We start from the raw sequence: 22648 nt of genomic DNA, 5'->3' as shown, positions 1-22648 counted from the left end.
GATAAGCTTAGATCATTAGTATAATATAGAATTATTACAAAATCATGAAATTACCATCTGTACATTCTTCATAATACCAATCCAACTCGTAGTAATCTGCTTCAATGAATTTCTGCATATTTCCTTCTCCTTAGGCACTCTCGAAAGAGGTTTTAACAGAAATATAACAGAGGTCAAGTGAAATACAGCCGTGCATGCCTGCTTTTACCAATCACCATGTTGAAAAGGAACTCTGGGATTATTAATAATATGATAAACATCCTCTACCAGAAAGAGAGTCAATGCAGAAATTAGAAATTAAAAGAAAATGCAACTTCAAAAGGGAAAGGCTGTTGAAGCTGCTGCACCAGGTTATTCTAATAGAGAAGCTCTATAGAGAAGCAGTGGGGGTGGGAATTAAGCCCACCCAATCAGAAGGCTTAAAAGCTGATGTTGTAGGCACACACCACCACTTGGGGTTTCTAACTCATTTCTTTTCCATATCTCTTTCAATCTAATAGGTTGCCATGGAGACTGGCTGGTTCTGAACGAGATGCAGAAATGGAGGATGGAAATATACACTGCTGCTTCTGATTGCTAGCAAAGGGTACCCCTCTAAAGAGAGAAATAACCTGAAAAATGCCTTTCATTTACATATGAGTAATATTCTTTCATTAAGCAGCAGCATAAATGTTCATAATTTATAAAATTTATGGTTAAAATGCAGCCCTAACATAACCCCCACAGTCCAAATTAGATGAAAGAACTCTGCAAGTACCTCTGCAATTGCTTTAGGATAACATATAAATGTCTACATTCTTGACGAAGAAAAACTCCTTTAAGTTCTTAAAGTCCCTTTAAGCTCTTATGTGCTTGTTCTGCAAACCAGTGATCCACTCTCCAAATACCTGACCCCTATGACAGCACATAAATGTTTGCAGCAAGCCACAGCCATTTTGTATAATGTAAAACATTGATCTCTTTCCATACTGTTTGCTATCATTCTTTCTAAAACAGAAATCCTGTTAAAAACACAAACTTGTATTGATTTTATAGAAAAGATAGGAATTTAACAAGCAATTATCATTTAGAATTTTGTAGGCATGGAAAATGAATAAATATGCTTATTCATTTCATATGTTCACAAAATTCTAAATCTAATCTTAAAATTCAATGAATGTACCGTATGTTTCCGAATCATAATTACTTCAAATCGTATATTGGGATCGTCTACAACTAAATATTAGAACATGAGTGTTGTCAAATATTACCTTTTTAATACATTCTTCAGAAAAAAAGACAATGTAATCTATAGTATTAATAATTTAGTATTACTGGAAAAATTACATATATAAATATAAATATAAAGGGAAGCTTATATTGAGGGACATTAGAAAATCAATTGCATAAAAATCACTTTCAAGTATGCATCTATTGATTGTAGAAATATACCCTTGATTTTTACATCTAAAACTTCCCCATCTAGGAAAGTCATGATAAATCATACTTTATTTTGGTATCCAATGTCTTTATATCATTTTTAAAATCTGCAGATGCTTTGGAGGATAGCTTGACTCCCTCTTCTTTGTGGCAGCTCCTGAGATATTAGAACACTGCTATCGTGTCATCTAATACCGTTTCCTACCTATTAATCCCCCATTCTTTCTAATCTTTTCCATATCTTGATTGAATCTGCAAGTAAGCCCACCATTCCAAATCCACCCCTTATTGTTTTAAGTCCTGTCTAGATTTTAATTCCCCCTCTTCATTTATAATATCTTTATAAGTAATAATTTTTTCCTGGTTAAACAGATTTGGGTGTACTATCGCTATCTAGCATAGATATCCAAGCTGGTGTTTCCATATAGTTTTGATGTTTGATTTTGTTCCATGTTAAAAATAGCGCGTCTGATTTTATGCCTTTGAAAGTATTGATGGGTGCCATGCCTGTCGTACGATAGGAAAGCATGCCAATCCAGCTGTAAGTTATGGCTTTCTAGCTGCAATAATATTCTATTTTTTAGGATTATCCAATCTTTAATCCAGGTGAGGGCTGCTGCCTGGTAATATATCTCCCACCCCGGTAAGACAAATCCTCCTCTTTCTTTATCTTCCTGTAGAAGTTTTTGTTTAATCCTAGGCTTTTTCCCTTGCCATACGAAATTTAACGTCATTTTACTGAGCTCTCCAAAAAAAGCCAATTATTTAATTTTATGGATATGTTTTGGAACAGAAAAAACATTCAAGTCATTCATCTTGATTACAGATATTCTTCCTATTAATGAAAGTCTCAAGTTAGCCCATCTTTCCAAATCCTTTTATTTCTTTCAGTAATTTATCATAATTATCTTCTTTGATTGTACTACATCTTGCTGAAATGTTAATTCCTAAATATTTTATTCTTTTAACTATCTGAATGTTCATCCTCTTGGCCAGAATTTCTTTTTTTTTATTTATTATGTTCTTGACTAACATTTTAGTTTTGTCTTTGTTTATTGTTAGTCCAGCGACATCGCCATAATCCTCTAATACCTCTATGAATTTTGGACTAGATTGTTCTGTTTCCTCCATAATAAAAACCAGGTGGTCTGCAAAGATATGTCTAAAACGGTTTCACCATGTTCAATATTTTTAAATAATGTATTTAATAAGATTTTGAAGGAAAAAAAAGAATTACACGTTCCAGTGATTTAACAGCATAGTCATATAGTTGAAATACAATAAATAGTATCTGTACCAGTTACTTTTAGTTGTTAAATTAACCTGTGAAGGAGTAATTGTGAAATTTAAGGATGTTCTTCTCCACTGAGCTGAAGGATGGGTAGTCTCTAGTCTCCCAGCTCTGCAGACCGAGTTGAAAAACTGAGGACACACCCCCTGGTAATGGTCCCCAGTTCTTCACTTTAAGGGCACTGAATAGTTCAGATTGTAGAAGAATTTTCACCCCCTGGATTAAGCTTTTTGTCTTAGAGGCTTGCTGATTTAGCACTTTCATTTTTTCACGCCTTTTTTTCCGGTTTGCAGTTTTTTGCTTATTATTTAATTTTTAAACTTTCCTTGCTGGTGGACTGGTTTTTTTCCTTTTCTGGTTGGAATTTGGGTGGAGGTGACCCTGAGAGCCCATGTGACCTGGGCTGGGGGGGGGGAGTTGGCATCTTATTTAACTCGCCTTTTCCCGATCCACTTTCCCTTGACTTGGGCTAGCCGCATCTGCTGCTAAACGTCCCTTTTTTCGGCGGCAGCAGGCATTTCTCGCGTTTTGGGACAATCTTGCAGTTCGTCTCCAGGATTGTCCCTTGGGGGGTTCTGGCCATCAGGATTGAATCCTGACCCCCTATCCAGTCCCCAGAGCACCGTGGCAGCTGCGAGACGCTTGAGTCTGACAGATAATTGTGGTGCAGCCAGCATCAGGCTCGCAAGCCTCTGACCCGTCAGGGCTTGCTGCAATTCAAAGAGTCAGCCATTTTTCACCTTTTTTTCTCTGACTCGGCTTTTGAATTGCAGACCTGGGCTGAGCTCACCACTTTGGGTCGCACTAGCCTCCTGAAGTGGTGGACAGCTACTGTGGCTGTAGAAGACAGCGTTTGGCTAAATAATTTTTTTTTTACTTCTTTTTCCCTTTCCCTCCCCCTGTCAAGTGACAGTTAATTTTGGCGGGCTCAAAATGGCCACCAGGGGAGCTGATCAAGAACTGTCAGTTCCTCAGCAGGGTAGACAGAAGGCTGTAAAGGGATCACCCAAGCCCAGGTCTGCTGGACTGGAGGCAGCAGCTAGGATTAGAGCCAGGGCTCTAGCCCCTAAAAGACCCTCTAGGGCTGAGGATAAGCAGGCCAGGCGCAGACAAAAAGCCATAGATAAGCAGTTTGACAAGGCAGTGAGAGATTCCAGGATGGCTGAAAACAGGGCCACCTCTCCTCTGCCTCCACAAGATGACAGGCAGCTAGACCAACTGACAGATAGGCAGTATTTGACTGCCTGGTCTCCTGGTAGCTCAAGTACTCAGGATTTGCAGGGAAACCTCCAAATCAGGGCTGAGACCTCTCACAATTTTGCTGAGCCGCCTCAGGGGATCCTGATTGCGGCACCTGCAGGCCAAGTCTCCAGCAGAGCCACACCTGTGCCTGCAGCCACCTTTACACCTACAGCAGCTGACTTACGGCCTGAGGAGATCCAGATGCAAGAAATGCCATCCTTCATGAGAGCCTGGATCTCCCAAACAATAAGACAGGAATTGCAGGCAGAAGTCAACCAGCTGTGCCAGCTGTCTTATTTGGACACTAACAGAGGTGTCCTTCAGGGGCAGGGGCAGGCTTCTGAAGAACAGCCGATCCACTTCAGACAGCGCTCAGCCTCCCCTTCAGAAAAATTTTATACATTTTATGGCTCCGAGAGGGACCTCCTTCCAGAAAGGGATTTTTTTGGATGAGGAATCGGAGGTAGCAGGTCCCCCCTCCTTTAAGGGACTTTTCCAGCCGGCTCTCTTCAAGACTCTGCTGGTTAAGGCTAAGAGCACGGCTCATCTTAAAAAGGACACGGTCACTCAGGACCTTCCCACAGAGGGAGAGGATCAGGAAGATACCTGTTCACTGAGAAAGCATCTGTGGTGGATGCTGTACCTGTGCCCCAGATGCTTTTGAACCTGGTAAAAAAGCAGTGGGAGTCCCCTGGGGTGTACACTCACCCCAGTGGGTCTGAGTTTACCCTATTTAATGTGGACAAGGACCTTTTGGACATTATGGAAGTGCCAAATGTAGATGGCCCAGTGGTGGCCCTAGCTTCCTCATCTGTCATCCCACTTAATGCAGAGGACGTTTTAAAGAGGACTGGAAGGAGGAGATGGCGCTCCGGAGAGCTCATCAAGCCGACACCTGGGTCATCAGAGCATCTGCGACCACGTCTTTTTTTACTCGAGCCTCTTTGCGGTGGCTAAGGCAGCTACAGGGCAGAATCCCACCTGAGGATCTCAGGGTGCATCACAACCTGAATAAGATTATAGCTGCGGCTCAATTGACTGCTGATGCCACCCTCACATCAGCCAAATTTTCTTCCAGAGCCATGGCCTCTTCCATAACAGCATGTAGGCTCCTCTGGCTAAGAAATTGGCAGATGAACGTCAGAACCAAATGGAAGATGGCCTCGGCTCCTTTTAAAAGAGAGGCTTTTTGGGGAGGCCCTGGATCCTTTTTTGACAGAAACCAGGGACAAGCAAAAGATCCTGCCCTCCCAGGGGAGGCGCTTTGATTACAGGTCTCTCTATTACAGGAAGCCCTCCTTTAAACAGGGGTAAGCTGGGGCAGCTTTTCCGGTCAAAGTAGGCGCTTCTTCCAAAGATCCTCATCTCAGGCTGATAGACAGGCCTTTGCTACCAAAGGGCATCAGAGGCAAGAGGGTAGAAGGTCCTTTAGGGGCTCTAACAGACCCTTTAGGCGCAACAAGTGATGCCCAAGCCTTATCTCCCTATGAGCAGAACACATCTCGGGAGTGTCCAACATGCAGGCAGACTGGTTGAGCAGGGCCACGGTCGACCAGTCAGAATGGCGACTGTTCCAGGAGATGACGGAACGCTTCAGCTGCCCGATTCTGGATCTCTTTGCATCACCAGAGAACACGCACCTCCCGAGGTTCTTTGCTCGATTCCCTGCATGGAAGCAGAAGGGGCAATGCTCTCCAGTGCAGGTAGCCCCAGGGACTATTGTATGCCTTCTCCCCCCTTCCCCTGATTCCAGGGGCAATCAGGAAGGTACTGATAGAGAGGGCAGAAGTTCTGTTGGTAGCCCCTTACTGGCCCAGGCGCCCTTGGTTTGCCGACCTGGTGGGCCTGTCAGTCGCTAGACCCTGGAGAATTCCCCTGCACAAGATCTCCCTCAGCCAGGGCCCGATCGAGCACCCAGATCCAGCCTGATTTCGGTTGACCGTCTGGCGCTTGAGCGGGGGATCCTGAAGTGGGAGAAGTTTTCCACAAGGATCATTCAGACCATCCAGGCAGCCAGAAGACCTTCCACGACCAGGAAATATAATGCAACATGGAAGATTTTCTGCAGTTGGTGCGCTTCTCACCAATTGGAACCCACTGTTGTTTCTATTGCAAAGGGGTTAGAGTTCCTGCAGGACGGGTCGGATAGAGGTCTCGCCCCCAATACCTTGAAGAGACAGGTGGCTGCCTTGGCCTCAGTGATTTCAGTCAAGGACTCTACTTCTCTGGCCCAACACCCCAGGGTGAAAGCCTTTCTTAGGGGAGCCACGAATTTGAAGCCACTGGTGGTCCACTGCTACCCCACCTGGAATTTGCCTAAGGTCCTTCAGGCACTGACTTCTCCCCCATTTGAACCCTTGCATAAAGTCAGCCTTTGCTTACTCACGTGCAAGGTGTCATTCTTGGTGGCCATTACCTCAGCCAGGCGTATCTCGGAGTTGGCGGCCTTATCCATCAGGAAGGATCTGTGCATATTCCATGCAGACAGGGTGGTTCTGCAGTTGGACCCTACCTTTCTGCCCAAGGTGAACTCTTTATTCCATCGTTCACAGGAGTTGATTTTGTCTAACTTCTGTCCAGAGCCTACCCATGCACTGGAGAGAAAGTGGCACACCTTGGACATTAGGAGGGCCCTCCATATTTACATTAAAAGAACCTCTTCTCTTAGGAGGACTGAAGCCCTGTTCGTTTCAGCCATCAACTTTGGGTCGCAGTGTGACACCTTCCACAGTGGGTTGCTGGCTCAGAGCCTGCATTGCAAAGGCCTATGAGTTACAGAGGCTTCCTGTACCCAAGAGAATCACTGTGCACTCAACCAGAAGTGCAGCGACCATCGCAGCCTGGGCAATGCAGGCATCGATTCTGAACATTTGTAGAGCTGCGACCTGGTCATCGGTGATCCCATTCATAAGACATTATAAAATTGACTCCTTTGCCTCAGCAGAAGCGGCCTTTGGAAGACGAGTCCTGCAGGGTGTTCATGTAGAAGTGGAGACTTCTGACCAATCCAGTTCCCACCCATAGGACAGCCATCAGCCAGCTTTGGTATGTCTCATCCTGGACTCTCCCTTCAGCTCAGTGGAGAAGGGGCATTGTTCCTACCTGAACGTTTCTTCTCGGGGAGCTGAAGGGAGAGTCCAGTCCCACCCTGTATTCTGTCAGGTCAGAGTAGGGAGGAAATGTCCCTTTTTTTCGCAGTATCAACTAAGGTATCAGTTTGAGGGTGAGAAGCAGCTGAATTAGCTTCGACATTGTTCAGAACTGGGGACCATTAACAGGGGGTGTGTCCTCAGTTTTTCAACTCGGTCTGCAGAGCTAGGAGACTAGACTACCCATCCTGGACTCTCCCCTTTGGCTCCCCGAGAAGAAGCGTTCAGATAGGACCAACGGCCCTTTTATTTAGAATTAGAATTCTTTATTGGCAAATGTGATTCGACACACAAGAAATTTGTCTCTGGTGCATAAACTCTCAGTGTACATGAAACAATAGTGATGGATCATTATCATAGTCATTGTAATCAAAGCTCTGATTACAGATTAACGTAGTTGGAAGGGACCTTGTAGACCATTTAGTCCAACCCCCCATCCCAAGCATGAGACGCTACACCATTTCTGACAAATGGCAGTCCAATCTCTTCTTAAAAGTCTCAAGTGATGAAGCTCCAATAACTTCTGAAGGCAAGCTGTTCCATTGGTTGATTGTTCTCACTGTCAGAAAGTTTCTCCTTATTTCCAGGTTAAATCTCTCCTTGTTCAGTTTCCATCCATTATTCCTTTTCTGGCCTACAAGTGCTTTAGAAAATAGCTTGACCCCTTCCTCTCTGTGGCAGCCCCTCAAATATTGAAACACTGCTATCATGTCTGCCCTGGTCCGTCCTTCTCTTCACTAGACGAGCCATGCCCAGTTCCTGTAACCGTTCTTCATATATTTTAGTCTCTAGTCCCCTAATCATCCTGGTTGCTCTTCTCTGCATTTTTTCTAGAGTCTCAACATTTTTTTTATAGTGTGGTGACCAAAAATGGATGCAGTACTCTAGATGTTGTCTTAACTAAGGCTTTATAGAGTGGTATTATACCTCACTTGATCGTGATTGTATCCCTCTGTTAATGCAATTTAGGATTGCATTGGCTTTTTTGGCTGCCGCTGCACACTGCTGGCTCATATTTAGTTGGTTGTTCACTAAGACTCCAAGACTCCTTTCACAGTTACTGCTATTAAGCCTGGTTTCACCCAGTCTATATGTGTACTTTTGGTTTTTCTTGCCTAAGTATAGGACTTTACTTGTCCTATACCTTTACTTGTAAAATTGCATTCATCATAAAACATTAGATACAACACTCAACGATAGTCATGGATAATAAGCAAACAACATAAATCATACTAGGATACTAATTAAACAATTTAAATTGTAAGATACAAGCAACAAGTTATAGTCATAAGAAGATAAGGTGATAGGTAATAGGGAAGATGAGAATGATGATGGTAATACTGCCTTTCTAGGTAGTTTGACAGTGTTATGGGAATTAGTTGTTTAGCAGAATGATGGCATTCAGAGAAAAACTGTCCTTGAGTTTAGTTCTGGTGTGCAGTGCTCTATAGCATCATTTTGAGGGTAGAAGTTGAAACAATTTATGTCCAGGATGTGAGGGATCTGTAGATATTTTCACAGCCCTCTTTCTGGCTTGTGTAGTATATAGGTCTTCAATGGAAAGCAGATTCATAACAATTGTTTTTTCTGCAGTTCTAATAGTCTGTGTTTGTCTTGATTGGTTGTAATGCCAAACCAGACAGTTATAGAGGTGCAGATGACACTCAATAATTCCTCTGTAGAACTGCATCAGCAGTTCCTTGGGCATCCTGAGGTTCCTGAGTTGGTGCAGGAAGAACATTCTTTGTTGTGCTTTTTTGATTACATATGTGTCTATTTTAAATCTTGAGATATAATAGAACCTAGAATCTCGCTTCTGTTGCTACTGTGTTGTTTAGTATTGAGTGATGGTAGTGTAGGAAGGCTTCTCCTAAAATCTACAATCACTTCTATAGTTTTAAGTAAAAGACTGTTCCGGGCACACCATGAGGCTAGTTGTTCAACCTCCCATCTGTATGCAGATTCATTGTTGTATTGAATGAGACCAATCACTGTTGTATCATCTCCAAATTTCAGCATTTTAGCAGAGGGCCCCTTTGAGATGCAGTCATTGGTATATAGAGAGAAGTGGAGAGAGCACAAAGCCCTTGGGAGGCGCTATGCTAACTGTACAGGTATCTGATGTGATTCTGCCTAACTTCACCTGCTGTTTCCTGTCTGTTAGAAAGCTTATGATCCATTTACAAGTGCGGTCAGACACAGATTTCGTCCTATTTCTAAGTGTTTAGAACAGCAATGTGATGAGAAGCATCTATTTCCAACTTTGAATTATTTATTAATTATCCCATCTGCAAGAGTCTGACCTGACTACCATCAAGTGCTGGTTAATAGATTATTTTAATATACTCTGTATGAGAATTCCCAATCAATCAATCACTCATCAATCAATTTTTATTACTGTCTTTTAATTCCCCAGTGTCATTCTTCACTTCTCCTATCTCTTTTTTCATCTCGTCATGATTTCTAGCCATCACTTCCTTCATTGATTGCAGCATGATCTGTAAGTCCTTGAAGGAGTTGGATCTCTCTCTGTGAAGCAAATCTTCGATTGATCTCTGATTCAAGGAACTAGAGGTCGCAGAAGACGTCTGACTAGCTTCTTCCCTGTCCTGATCTTTGCTAAGTTTGTGATGCTTGTCATCTTTAACAATTTAACTACTACCTTGTTTACTTTCCAAAGTCCCACCTTTTTCCCCCTCCTATAAACCTCATCAGTATTTTTTCACAGTTAAATACTCAATATTGACCAAACTATATAAACCGTTCTTCTCTTTTGTTCTGACGTCTCTGTTATCTTTATTTCTAGGCTTAGTAAAGGTTTTAATCTTATTTAAAAAGTAATATAACTAACAGTGTATAATAATAATATTGCTAATATATATAGAAGTGATGTCACTACCATGTTATATAATGATTATAAAATGTAGGAATAGCTATAGGTAGATATAAGTATAGATATGGTTATTGTAGCAATCCTATATAATAATATTCCACTTTTTTAACAATGGTATCTTAATAATAATAGTAACCAATATAATATAATCAATAGTACTATAAATCTCTATAATAACGATGCCAATAATACTATAACAATATTCAATACCAGTGATGTTTGCAATAGTGATGATGATGGTCCCCAATAGTGAGCAGATATAATCAATATTATAGCAGTCCTTTATAGATCGATCCAAGCGAATATAGAGTGTCCTTTTCCTCCTTTATCACTGTCTAAATGTCTTTATTAGTTTGTTAAGTATCAGTCTGTCCCATAATCCTTAAATAGATGTCCAGGATCTGCTATATCAGTCTTTGATTGTCTTGTTCGTAGATTTGCTATAAGTTACTCTATAATTATGTTCTTAAATTCAATATATTTATATAAACAGTTATAAAATGTAGTTTTGTGAAAGATATAAATAATAATGGAGAAAATTAGATCAGCAAAGGTAGAGTCACAGATATGCACAGTAACTTCTTTATCTCAAAATTACCGGTATATATACCTCCTTTAGCCAGAAGGTGTCTTTTCCCACCAGTCAGAGAACAATGTCAGAGAGAGCCATTTTAGCTGTTGAAATTCATTCTTGCTTCCCCACCCCGCTTTCCCTCTCTTAGGATTTATATCTCACCTAGTATCCCCAAAGTCGAATTTTCTTTATGACTTTAGCAGAAAAAGAAAAAGGTTCATTCACTAATCTACACGAAGTTCGGATTGTATTTAGATTGCTGCAGCTATTTCTCCTTTAAATCCTCCTTGTTAACTGCCCCTCACTTTGCTTAACACTTTCTCTCGTCACTGTGGTGATCATGGAGAAGGGAAGGCGTCCATACACCCCGCCTTGCTGAAGCTCCTTAGTCTCTTGAGCCGAGTTGGAGATATCACTCTTTCCGGTAAAGTCAGCACCCGCTACCACCAAATTAGGCGCAACTGCTTCCTCTGTTAGGTACTCGCTTGTTCTGGCCAGCTGTTAGCTCTTTGGGTCGGCCATGACAGATCATCTTCTTCTACATCCAGGTTAAGGTTTCTTCTGATCCACACCATGAACTGCCATCCAGATGAGATCATCGAAGTGTTCTTCCAGTTTTGGTAATCCCTCTGAGTTACCTTCAGCTTTCTGGAAGCTTCTGGATGCTAGAAAGTCAGCTGTACTCCACGGAGCTCTCCACTCACACAGCCATTCGAGCTGACAGCTAGCCCTGCCCCCTTACTCCAATGTAGAACACAGAAGATGGATGAGAAATTTGAAAACTTTCAAGAGCAGATAATTAAAAATGAACAGAAATTACATAAAATAGAAGGTAGAATGGAGAAAGAAAAGGGTGGACGAATTGAGTGCGAAATTGATCCAGGCAAACAAGGAACTGGAAATGATGGTATTCCAGCTGGAATCAGAGAAAGCAGCACATTTTTTGCATTCATGTGAAAGAAGAAAGGGGGGAGGACCTTCCAGATATGATGGCAGATTTATTGGCAAAAGCGCTCGGAATAGGAAAAGATGAGATGTTAAATGAGATAGATGAGACATACAGAATTCAAACAAACTATGCAAGAAGGAACAATCTTCCAAAGGAAGTGCATGTGAGGTTTATAAAAAATCAATCTGGGGCAAAATATTAAACAAAACAAGAGATAGAGCGTTGTCTTACCTGAACACTTCTTCTCATCACGATGATGGAGAATCCATAGCTAGGTTGACGCATGACATTCTGCCCGGAGACTGAGTCCATAATTTTAGCCACACCCCTTGTCAACTGTTACTTTCTCCAGTTCACCACGAAGGCACGGCATCTGAAGGACTCGGTGGCACTGGCTCCTCCAGTGTTATTGTGCTGGACAAAGGACCTAACTGCCTCCTAGGGAGGGTATGGATTCTCCATCGTCATGATGAGAAGAAGTGTTCAGGTAAGACAACGCTCTTTTCCAGCACGACGGTTGGAGAATCCATAGCTGGGACATACCAAAGCCTGGTGTCCCTATGGGCGGGGATTGTAGTTCTGAGTCTCCCTAGGTACATGCAGTACCCTCCTCCCAAAGGCAGCCTCAGCAGAGGCAAAGGTGTCCAACTTATAGTGGTGCACAAAGGGAGATGGTGAGGACCATGTTGCCGCCCTACAGATTTCCTCGATCGAAGCCTGCATCTCCCCATGCGGCTGTGGTGGCAGTGCTTCAAGTCGTGTGAGCAGTCAATCGTCTGGGGGCCGGAATCAACTGTGTCTCGTAGGCCTTTGCAATACACACCCTTATCCAACGGCCTATGGTTGATGGAGTGACCTTTAAACCCAGAGAGGAAGGTTGAAATGAGACAAACAGCAATTCGGATTTTCAGTGAGGCAGTCCGTTTTATGTACCTGTGTAGGGCCCTCCTTACATCCAGAGTGTGCCATCTCTGTTCTAACGGATGGGAAGCATCTGGACAGAAATTGGGCAACACTATCTCCTGGGCCTGGTGGAATCAGGACTTGATCTTGGGGATGAAGGAGGGGTCCAGACATAGAACCATCCTGTCTGCATGGAAAGTACAGAGTTCCTCTCTTACACAGAGAGCAGCTAGTTCTGAAATTTGCCTGGCCAATGTGAAGGCGACTTTAAAGGACAAAAATTGCAGACTAGTAGACCTGAGAGGTTCAAAGTGTGGTAAGTAAGGGCGTGTAAAACCTTAGCTAAGTCCCGGGTTAGATACCTGTGAACAACAGGTGGCTTTAAATTAACCTCCCCCCTCAAAAAGGAGCACACGACAGGATGGTGCGCTATGGAGTCTAAGTCCCCATAAGTCAATACTGAAGACAAGGCCGCTACTTGTCTTCGGATAGTATTAGGGGCTAACCCTTCATCTAGACCCTCTTGCAAGAAGTCCAGGATCTGAGGGATGGAGACTGCTATGGGATCCAGACCTGACTTAACACACCAACTACAGAATGCCTTACAAGTATAATTGTAAATTCTGCTGGTGGAAGGCCTCCTGGAAGCCTGTATCATCTGAATCACATTTCTTGAGAAGTTGTCCCTCATCAGGAGCCGCCTCTCAAATGCCAGGTGGTCAGTTGGAGCCACTGAGGCTCTGGATGAACCAAGACCCCCTGGCTGAGAGAGATCCTGTCTCAAGGGATTCTCCAAGGCTGGGACACAGAGAGACTGATGAGGTCTGCAAACCATGGCAGTATGGGCCAATGGGGAGCAATCAGCAAGAGCTCCACCTGCTCCACGAGAAGTTTCCAGATTACTCTCGGTATGATACGGAGAAGAGGGAAGGCATACAACAGGCCCTTCGGCCATGCACAGCGGAGGGCGTTGAATCCCTCTGCTCCAGGGGTTGGAAACCTTGTGAAGTATCTGGGCAGTTGTGAGTTCATCAGGGTGGCAAATAAGTCCAGGACTGGATGGCCGAACCTCTGGCACAGTTGTCAGAAGATGTCCAGGTGCAGTCGCCACTCGGAGTGGTCCACCATGCTTCGGCTGAGAAAGTCTGCCTGCACGTTTGCCAACCCCAAGATGTGTTCCGCCTTGATGGAACTCAGGTGAGTCTCTGCCCAGAGAAATAGGTGGTCCGCCTTGCGCATGAGACCTCGAATGGCTGCCGCCCTGGCGGTTGATATGCACTTTTGCGGCCACATTGTCTGTCAAGATCAATAGGTGTTGTTCCTCTACCATGGCTTCGAAGTGATGAAGGGAGAGGTGGATGGCTCGGTGCTCCAGCCAGTTGATGTTGTTCTTGAAGTCTGCCGGAAACCATTGTCTTTGAGCCAGCTGCTGCTGGAGATGTGCCCCCCATCTGAAGAGGCTGGCATCTGAGGTCAAGGTCAGACGGCTGGGCTCCTTGAATAGTGTCCCCCTGGCGACTGCTGGGGACACCCACCATCTAAGGGACCTGAGAGTCTTTAACGGGACCCTGACCTTGGCTCTGGAATTGTTGCTCCCTTTCCTCTGGCATGGTAGGAGGAACCATTGCAGAGTCCTTAGGTGTGATCTGGCCCAGAAATCCAAAGTCATCTTCTCCCACTGGTGGGCAAATAAACTTAGGCGCTCGCCAATGGTGGAGAGCTCTGGCAGTCACTTAAAGTGGCGAAAGGGACGTCCCCCCTCCCCCACGAAAGGGCCACTTGGCCTGAGGGTGTTGTTGCTGTCTAAAACTATCCCGGAAGGAAGGTCTATCCTGTCAGTCAGACCTGGGGGAAAAGGACGCTGTAAGGAGGAATGATGAGACACGTTGTCCGTAAGGCGAAGCCCGCCTATCAGCTCTCCTAGTAATGGAGGACAAGACATTACGCTTGTCCTTGTTCTCCGTTAAGAATGGGTTCAAGGCCTCTCCGAAGAGATTTGAACCCATGTAGGGAGCAGAAGCCAACCTCCATTTAATCTTGGTGTCCGCCTGCCATTGGTGAAGCCAAAGAGCCTGCAGGAGGTGTTGTTAGAGGCAAGAGCCCTAGAGGAGAAACGGGCAGCATGCAACAAGGAATCAGCCGAAAACTGAGCTGCTGCCACCAGGAGAAATGTCCTTTGTTTGTTAATGTCCTGGTGAATGTGTGTCTCCTCTGGAGGAACTCTCGCCTTAACTCCTTGAGCCAGAGCAAGGAGATCCTTACAAAAAAGGAGGTGGCCGTGGCTGCCTTAAGCACCCAGGCATTGGCCAAGTGTGTTCGGTGGAAATTCAATTCCACTTTCCTGTCCTCAGGCTTGAAGGCTTCAGCAATGTCCCCAGAATCCGCTGAGGGGGAAACAAGAGGCCACAGGATCCTCCACTGAAGGTAACTCCAAGCTATCTGATAAGGAAGGAGCCATATTGAAGTGCCTCCTATCATTGCTGCCTACTTTGGGAAAAGTCCCAGGCTGGCTCCACTGCCTCTGAACAACCTCAAGAAAAAACCTGGGACAGGGGATGTTCTCCTGAGTAATGACTGGTTCAGAGAACTCACCCTTGTCTAACACCTGAGGTTCCGAAGGTTCCACAGGTGTGGATGAAGGATTCCCGATTTGGGCAGTGGCCTTGGCTTTATGAAGGAGAGACCTGAACAGCGCTGGATGGAAGAGTCCAATAAAAGGAGGGGGATCAGGAACTATTTCAAGTTCATCATCAGAGAAACCTTGGCCCAACTCCACCTCCTCTAATACAGAGGTTCTATCCCTGAATGACTGAGCTGGGGATGCGGCCCTATGTGACCGCTCAGCCTCTCTAGCATACAAATAATGGTGAGGTTGCTGGGAATGTGTCCCAGAAGAGACAGAAGCAGCCCGGCTCCCAAGATGCAAGGTATTGGCCACACCCTGAGAGATAGCACGTGAAATGAGTTTCTCAGATAGGCCAGGCTCATGTCTCTCTGCTGGGAGGAGTCCCGCTGAAGTTGGGGTAAAGCCTCAGGGGTTAAAGATCTCTGCCTAAGCTGGGAATCAGGCTCTAGAGTTGCCCTACAGTCAAAGGGAAACTGCTCTGATGGAATCTGACCTTCTGTTGGAAATATAGCAAAATGTTCCCTATCGCCCTCTGGTGACCAGCTCATATGAACTGCATCAGTAGTCTGCAAAGCTGGCTGTGGGGTGCAGGGCTGCATCAGACAAAGGAATACTTTCTTGAGACTTTTCTGTGCTCTGGAAATTTGTTTCTCCAGAGCTTTCATTCTCCTGTCAGCATCTTTTTCTTCAGCTCTGGAAGGTTTTCTGGAGTAAAGAGCCTTCGCTTTAATCTTGCCAGCAGCCTCCTGACTGGCTGATTTGCCTCTTCTGGAACTGGATCTCTTACTGGAAGAAGAGGCTTCCTGCCCTGCCATGCTGTTGGCCATCAGAAATTGATCAGCCCTCATGACAGCACTTTAGCCCCTTACTGACTGCTGTTGAAATGGGACTAAGTAAGGCTGGGCTGTGACGGCAAGCCAGCTCACTGTCCCTGTAGCTGTCAGCTTTTAAAAAGCTGTCAGAAAAAAAAGGGAACTGACAGCAGAGGATGGCCAAGCCACAAGGAGGCTTCCAGACTAGCCTCCTTAATATTAGTAGTGCTGAAAGACAAAACCGCTACAGCCACTAAGCTGACAAAAGGGAAAAACTTTTAAAATGGCAAAAAACAGCTGTTTAGCAGCTTGCGGAGCTTCAAAAAAGTGGCATCTGGACAAGCAGGGCCTCAGGTGAGTGATGGGCTTCCCGCATGCGGGAAAACCCCTCTCCCTGACAGAAATTGCAAGGGAGGAAAGCTAAGGAACTCTAAGGGAAAAGAAAACGGAAAAAAAAGAACAAGGGGAAAAAAGCCTCAGCAGCACTTTAAAAGTGCAAAAGCTAACCTATCAGCACTAAAGGGACAATTGAAGAATCCACGCTTCTGTCTGGAGATTGAGGAGCCAATCAAGCCACAACCTCCTAGGGCAAGACTGAGTCATGAACTGGGGAAAGTGACAGTTGACAAGGGGTGTGGCTAAAATTATGAACTCAGTCTCCGGGCAGAATGGCATGTGTCAACCCAGCTATGGATCATCCAATTGTCGTGCTGGAGAAGAGCTGATAGTCCACAAAGAAAGGCAATTGATAGTTCTAAAGCAGGTACTCAGAAGAATCAGAGAGTTAAGAAGACCACTTCCTGATATAATTGTTGAATAAACATAACATCAACTTCAGGTGACTGATGCTGGAGGGCATATTGGTGACACGGAGAGAAAAGAGATTCAGAATAGACATGGTTGAACAAGCAGAAGAATTCTGTAACCAGTTTTTTGGCAACAAGAAAGAAGAAGAAGGGACCAAGGGGTAAGGGACCAAGAAACAAAGTTAAGAACAGAGAAGGAACTATAACTAAAGGAGAGAGGAAAAAGAGAAAGAAGCCGAACAAGAGAGTAAAGAAGAAGGGCCTAAAGAACTGAGAGAGACAAGAGTAACAAGAAGTACAAGACCCAGAAATAAGTAGAAATATGAACGAGGAAGTAAAGATTTTATCATTGAACATCAATGGTTTAAACTCTCCTCAGAAAAGGAAGAAACCCTTTACTAAACTAAAGCAACTGAACTTAGACATAACTGGCATACAAGAGGTCCATATTAAAAAGCAACAGAAACAGGTACTGGAATACCCCAGATTGGGGAATCTCTTTGTAGCTTTAGCATAACAGAAGAGGGGGTAGCACTGTATATTAAAAAACAAAACAATACAGGCTAAGCAAATTTATCAGGATGAAGAGGGAAGGATACTGGTCATAGAAATAACATTAAAAAAGATGTTACTAGTCAAAATATACGCGCCTAATGGGGGACAGCAAAATTTCTATAAGAAACTGCATAGCATTATCCAAGAAACAGAGAGTGACAACATAGCATACTGGGAGACTTCAATGCCATAATAGACAAGAAACTATAAGAGCAACAAAAACAAAAACAAAAGGAATTAAAAGGATAGTACTACCCAGAATGTTTTTTCAAATGGCAGAAGAGCTAAATATTCAAGACTCCTGGCGAGAGAGAAATCAGAAGAGCAAACAGTACACTTACTACTCGAAAAGACATGAGTCCTGGTCAAGAATCGATATGGTCTGGACCTTGATGGAGCTAATTTCAGGAATAAAGGAAGTAGAAATAGATACTAACCTTTGGGCAGAACATAATCCTATGAGAATTACTTTGAGAGGGCAAAGGAAATGCCAAAGATGGACATTTAACTTGAAAGATGAAGATTTTATCCAGAGGATTAATAAGGAATAGGGATTTCTCTTTAAAGAAAACAAGGCAGGGGATACATCCATACAAAATTTATGGGATATGATGAAGGCATTTATAAGAGGGGCCGCCATATCATTCATGGCTAGGAAAAGTAAAATTAAGAAACAAAAAATAAAGGACTTGGAAGAGAACTATAAGAACATAGAGGTAGAGCTACAAAAAAAGCAACAAAACAGAAATCTAAAAGAAAAATGGAACTATAAGCACAAGTTGGCCATCCTAGAAAAAGAAAAATTGGCACAACAAATAAAGAAAGCAGATCAAAACTTTTCTGAGAATGTGAACAAACCAGGAAGGTGGCTAGCATATAAATTGAAAAAACAGAAAGAAAAAAATGGATTAATAAATTACAAAATGAAGAGGGAAACGTTTTTACCAAAATGAAGATTAAAAAAATATAATCCAGGCCTTTTATGAGAAACTATATAAAGAAAGTAGAGGTTATTTAGAGGAAAAAATTTGACATTATCTGGAAAAGGCTGAACTACCAAAAGTACCAGATGAAATAAAATATATGCTCAATGAAGAAATAAGAGTGCCAGAACTAATTGAAGCTATCAAAAAGCAAAAGAACAACAAAGCACCAGGGTCTGACAGACTACCATCAGAACTGTACAAAGACCTTCAGGACAGTCTTGGTTCAATACTACTAGAAGTATATAATGCTGTTCTCAGAGAAGCAAAGATACCTTTATCATGAATAGAGGCTAACATAGTGCTGATCCCAAAGGAGGACATAGATCAATCGTTAATTCAAAATTATAGACCAATTTCATTACTGAACACAGATTATAAAATATTTGCTTATATAATAGCCAAACATCTGAAAAGATTCCTTAACACGTTTATATATACTGACCAAAATGGCTTCATACCCAAAAGGCAGATAAAGAACAATATGAGAACGATATTAGGTATATTAAGAGTATTATTAAACATAATGAAAAACAAGTGGCACTGCTTTTCTTAGATGCCCAAAAGGCAATCGACAATGTAAATTGGGAATTCATGTTACAGCAATTGAGCCATATGGACTTCGGCAATGGATTCATAAACATGGTTAGAGCAATATATACAAAACAAGAGGCCAAAGTAATAATTAATGGGGAGGCAATGTGAAAATTTACAATACAAAAAGGTACAAGACAAGGTTGTCCACTATCCCCACTGTTACCTTAAAATTAGAAGCGCTGATGAGAAATATCTGAAAAGAGGAACGAATTAAAGGATTGGAAATCAGACAAGAAAAGTATAAATTACAAGCTTTTGTGGACAATTTAGTCTTTATTTTAGAGGAGCTTCTAAAGTCTGGTGTGAAGCTTATGGAGGAAGTGGCAGAGTATTGAGAAGTAGCGGGACTAAAAATAAACAAGGGGAAAACTAAAATGTTAGTCAAGAACATGGCAAATAAATAAAAGGAAGAATTTACAAAGGAAATGAATATCCAAATAGTGAAAAAGGTGAAATATTTAGGTATATACCTAACAGCAAGGTGTATAACTCTCAGAGAAGATAACTACACTAAATTAACAAATCAAATTAAGATGGATTTAGAAAGATGGAAGAACCTGCAAATTTCTCTAATGGGTAGGATAGCTGTTCTAAAAATGAATGTCTTACCAAAAATACTCTTTTTATTTCAAAATATTCCGATAAAATTAGAGAACAGCTTCTTTAAGAACTTGAACAAATTAATGTCAAAATTTATATGGCAGGGAAAGAGGCTGAGAATTAAGCTGAAATTAATGCAGGATACCAAAGAGAAAGGCAGATTTGGCCTGCCTGAATGGGAGTTATACTACCAAGCTGCAACATTCACTTGGCTAAAAGATTGGGTGACATTAAGGGATAAAAGACTGCTAACATTGGAAGATCATGATATCCAAGTGAGTTGGCAGGCTTTTCTGTGGTATGGAAAAGGCACAGTACATAAATATTTCCAGAGACACCATCTAAGACAGGCACTATTAACAGTATGGAATAAAATTAAATACTAAAATTATAGGGAAACCCCTATCTGGCTCTCCACATTAGAAGCACTAATACATCCTAATTTGAGAAACATGGAGAAAATTGTTATATATATAGACATATTGAATGAAAAAGGAGAACTGAAAACAAGATGAGAAATGATAGCGCAAGGGGTAAATCTGAAGTGGCAGTCCTATTTACAAATACAGTGGACATATATTCAGGATAGGAAAACATGGGGCATTAATACAGAACCAACAACACTAGACAAACTATTGACAGGGACTGATGACAAACTGATTAAGATGCTATATAGATATCTGTTAGAATATAAACTAGAGGAAGAGCATGTCAAAGAGACAATGGTGGCGTGGGCTAAAAATTTCGGATATAACATCAAATTGGCAAAATGGCAAAATCTTTGGAAAAATAATATGAATAAGGTAAATCTATACAAGATGTTCTACAGGTGGCATCTTCCCCCAGCAAAGCTTGCCAAAATGTACAAAAATGTATCACCAAAATGTTCAAGGACTTACCAGGCACACTCTATCACATATGGTGGACATGTAACCACACAAGACAATATTGGAGATTTTTACACACATGGGTGGAGCAAATAGTGGGGGAACACATTCAATTTAAGCCAGAAATATTTATCTTAGAAATAATGACAGAAGGTCACAGGAAAGGTATAACATATTTAATAATACATGTATTGACAGCAGCGAGAATGATTTATGTACAATATTGGAAAAATGAAAGTATACCACCAAAAAGAGAGATAATAAGGAAAATAATGGCTTGTGCAGAATCTGATAGATTAACTTTAATACTGAAAAATAAGGGGGAATCAGAATATTATGATACATGGAATAAGTTTTACCTGTGGTTGCAAAAAAGAGGGAATGTTGGAACAAAAATAGCTAGGATGATTAGAATCAAAATGTAAATATTGTACCAATAATAGGAATGTTAATGGTTTCGTTATATTTTTGTATGTAAGGCAAGGTAATGCCAAAACGGTTGCACTATGCTTGACACTTATAGTTGTAAACAATAAAAATATATTTAATTTTTTTTTTATTACTGTCACAGATCAGCAAAAATGCCCAAACAATAGTCAATTGTGCTAATAGAAAACAAAATATCTTTCATTAGTATTCTGAATAGATGTAAGGTATGTTAGCTCAAGTAAAAAACTTATTTTAATTTTAACATAACTACAACCTTTGGAAAGTTTGCCCAGATTTTTCAGAAACTGTAACCAAGTGCCTTCAAATGTGCCATGCATACCTTGTTTACTTGCATCTTAACATTAGTGTTTGAGTATACTTACGCAGATAGGCAAGGATACCCACTGAGATAGCTATGCAAACTTCCAAAGAGTATGTCTGACTATGTCAAAGAACTGGGTTTTGTTCATCCTAATGTACTCTAGAAAGTATTTCTTTCAAACATTTTACACAGCCTTATCATACATTTTAAGTATAAAAACAAGGAAGATAAGAATACCAGAAGAAATTATTGATTTCAAACCTTGCCATATAGGGCAGTGATAGTACTTATAATTAAAACTTGATTTTAAAAAATCTGAAAACTTGATTAAAAATTGAAATACACAAGCTACATTCAAATTATTCTAATTAGATGGAAATTATGCCTCTTACAACAAAATGTTAAAATGGCACATTTTAAATGGTTCTATTTATAATGTAATCCTTGCACAAAATCTAGAAAAAAGATCATTCTAAAATAATTTCATTATTTGAATACTAATGAACATATCTGGACTTACGGAAGTATTTCAATGTCTCTTCTATCTGCTCAGTTGTTAAGTCAATGTTCGCATCAGGAGAAATAAGAGGAGTATGAAGCCAATCGTCGTGGTCATAACCATAGATTGTATCTGCTCTTAGCTTGTAATGAGGGAGCTGCTCTTCCAGTAGACTGATGATTTCAACTTCGGGAAGATCAGTACTATTGCACACATCTAAGAGGATGGCAAAAAAGGAAGACACAAATGTGTTATATTTTTTTAAAAGTGCATTTGTAATTTAGTATAACCCAACTAAGCAATGCTTTGTTCGATTATTATCTTCACAAAAAATAGAAAGTAATACATTTTATGAATGTACATGCTTGCAATGTTCTCCCACATAAATTTATTTTTGTGAACTCAAATGTCAATGATATATATAAAAAACTTGGGATAAGGCTCATGTAGAGAAGTTTATTATGAAAATCAGAGACAGCCTGAAATCTAGTGCTGTATTCACCTGAAGTATTTCAGTGAAAAACTACAAATATTAAATTACATTAATTAAACCATGTATTCACTCTTAATGGTCACAAATCTTTCTGCTTTATTTTTAGGATAAATAATGTAGTAAAACTAAAATTTGAAATAATTGCTATTTTTTTAAACTTTTCTATCCTCTTAGCAATAAACATGAAACATTTGTTTAAAATGAAAACATGCTTAAATTTATATCAAATAGTTTGATTTTACCAGTACTAAATGTCAAATCTTATTTTGGCTGGAAAAAAACCAACAACTAACCACACCTAGTCATCAAAGCTAATTATTATTGATCTGCAAATTATAATTATATTTCCAGCCTACCCAGAATAAATATTTAAAAAATTAGAAGCCACAAGCATAATCATTTCTGAAAATTAGTTGAGTTGAGAAGACATCAATCAAGACATCCAGAACAGACATCAACAGATATTGGGAGACTCCAAAATGTTCTTGGCAACATAGATATGAAAGCATATGTAAAATAAAACATATTACAAAAGTTCTGAGAATGGAAACTAGACAGGAAACATGCTGCCTTCCAAGTATAAAAAACATCAGGCAGAAGGGTAGACCCGCCAAGGATT

The 22648-nt window shown here is 41.4% G+C and overlaps 1 protein-coding gene across 6 annotated transcripts in view; it reads right to left on the bottom strand.

The window, feature by feature from the left end:
- The window catches only part of TRAK1 (trafficking kinesin protein 1), a 289447-nt gene that overhangs the window by 153261 nt on the left and 113538 nt on the right, over window positions 1-22648 (bottom strand). For 5 of the 6 annotated variants that reach the window (XM_087947778.1, XM_087947773.1, XM_087947779.1 and 2 more), the window contains one exon: window positions 21558-21752. Coding sequence is in view for 1 of the 6 variants with exons in the window: in XM_087947772.1 (XP_087803898.1) it covers window positions 55-118 (64 nt within the window). In the remaining 5 variants the exon portion in view is untranslated. Of the gene's footprint in view, window positions 1-54; window positions 349-21557; window positions 21753-22648 lie in introns of those variants that run through there. The other variant, XM_087947772.1, reaches the window with a different exon arrangement.

Source organism: Notechis scutatus, chromosome Z (genome assembly GCF_049901735.1).
Source record: "Notechis scutatus isolate UNSWTSFEM ecotype Mainland chromosome Z, rNotScu1.2, whole genome shotgun sequence".
NCBI lineage: Eukaryota > Metazoa > Chordata > Lepidosauria > Squamata > Elapidae > Notechis > Notechis scutatus.
The sequence above is the reverse complement of the archived record's forward strand: the minus strand, read 5'-3'. Positions and strand labels throughout refer to the sequence as shown.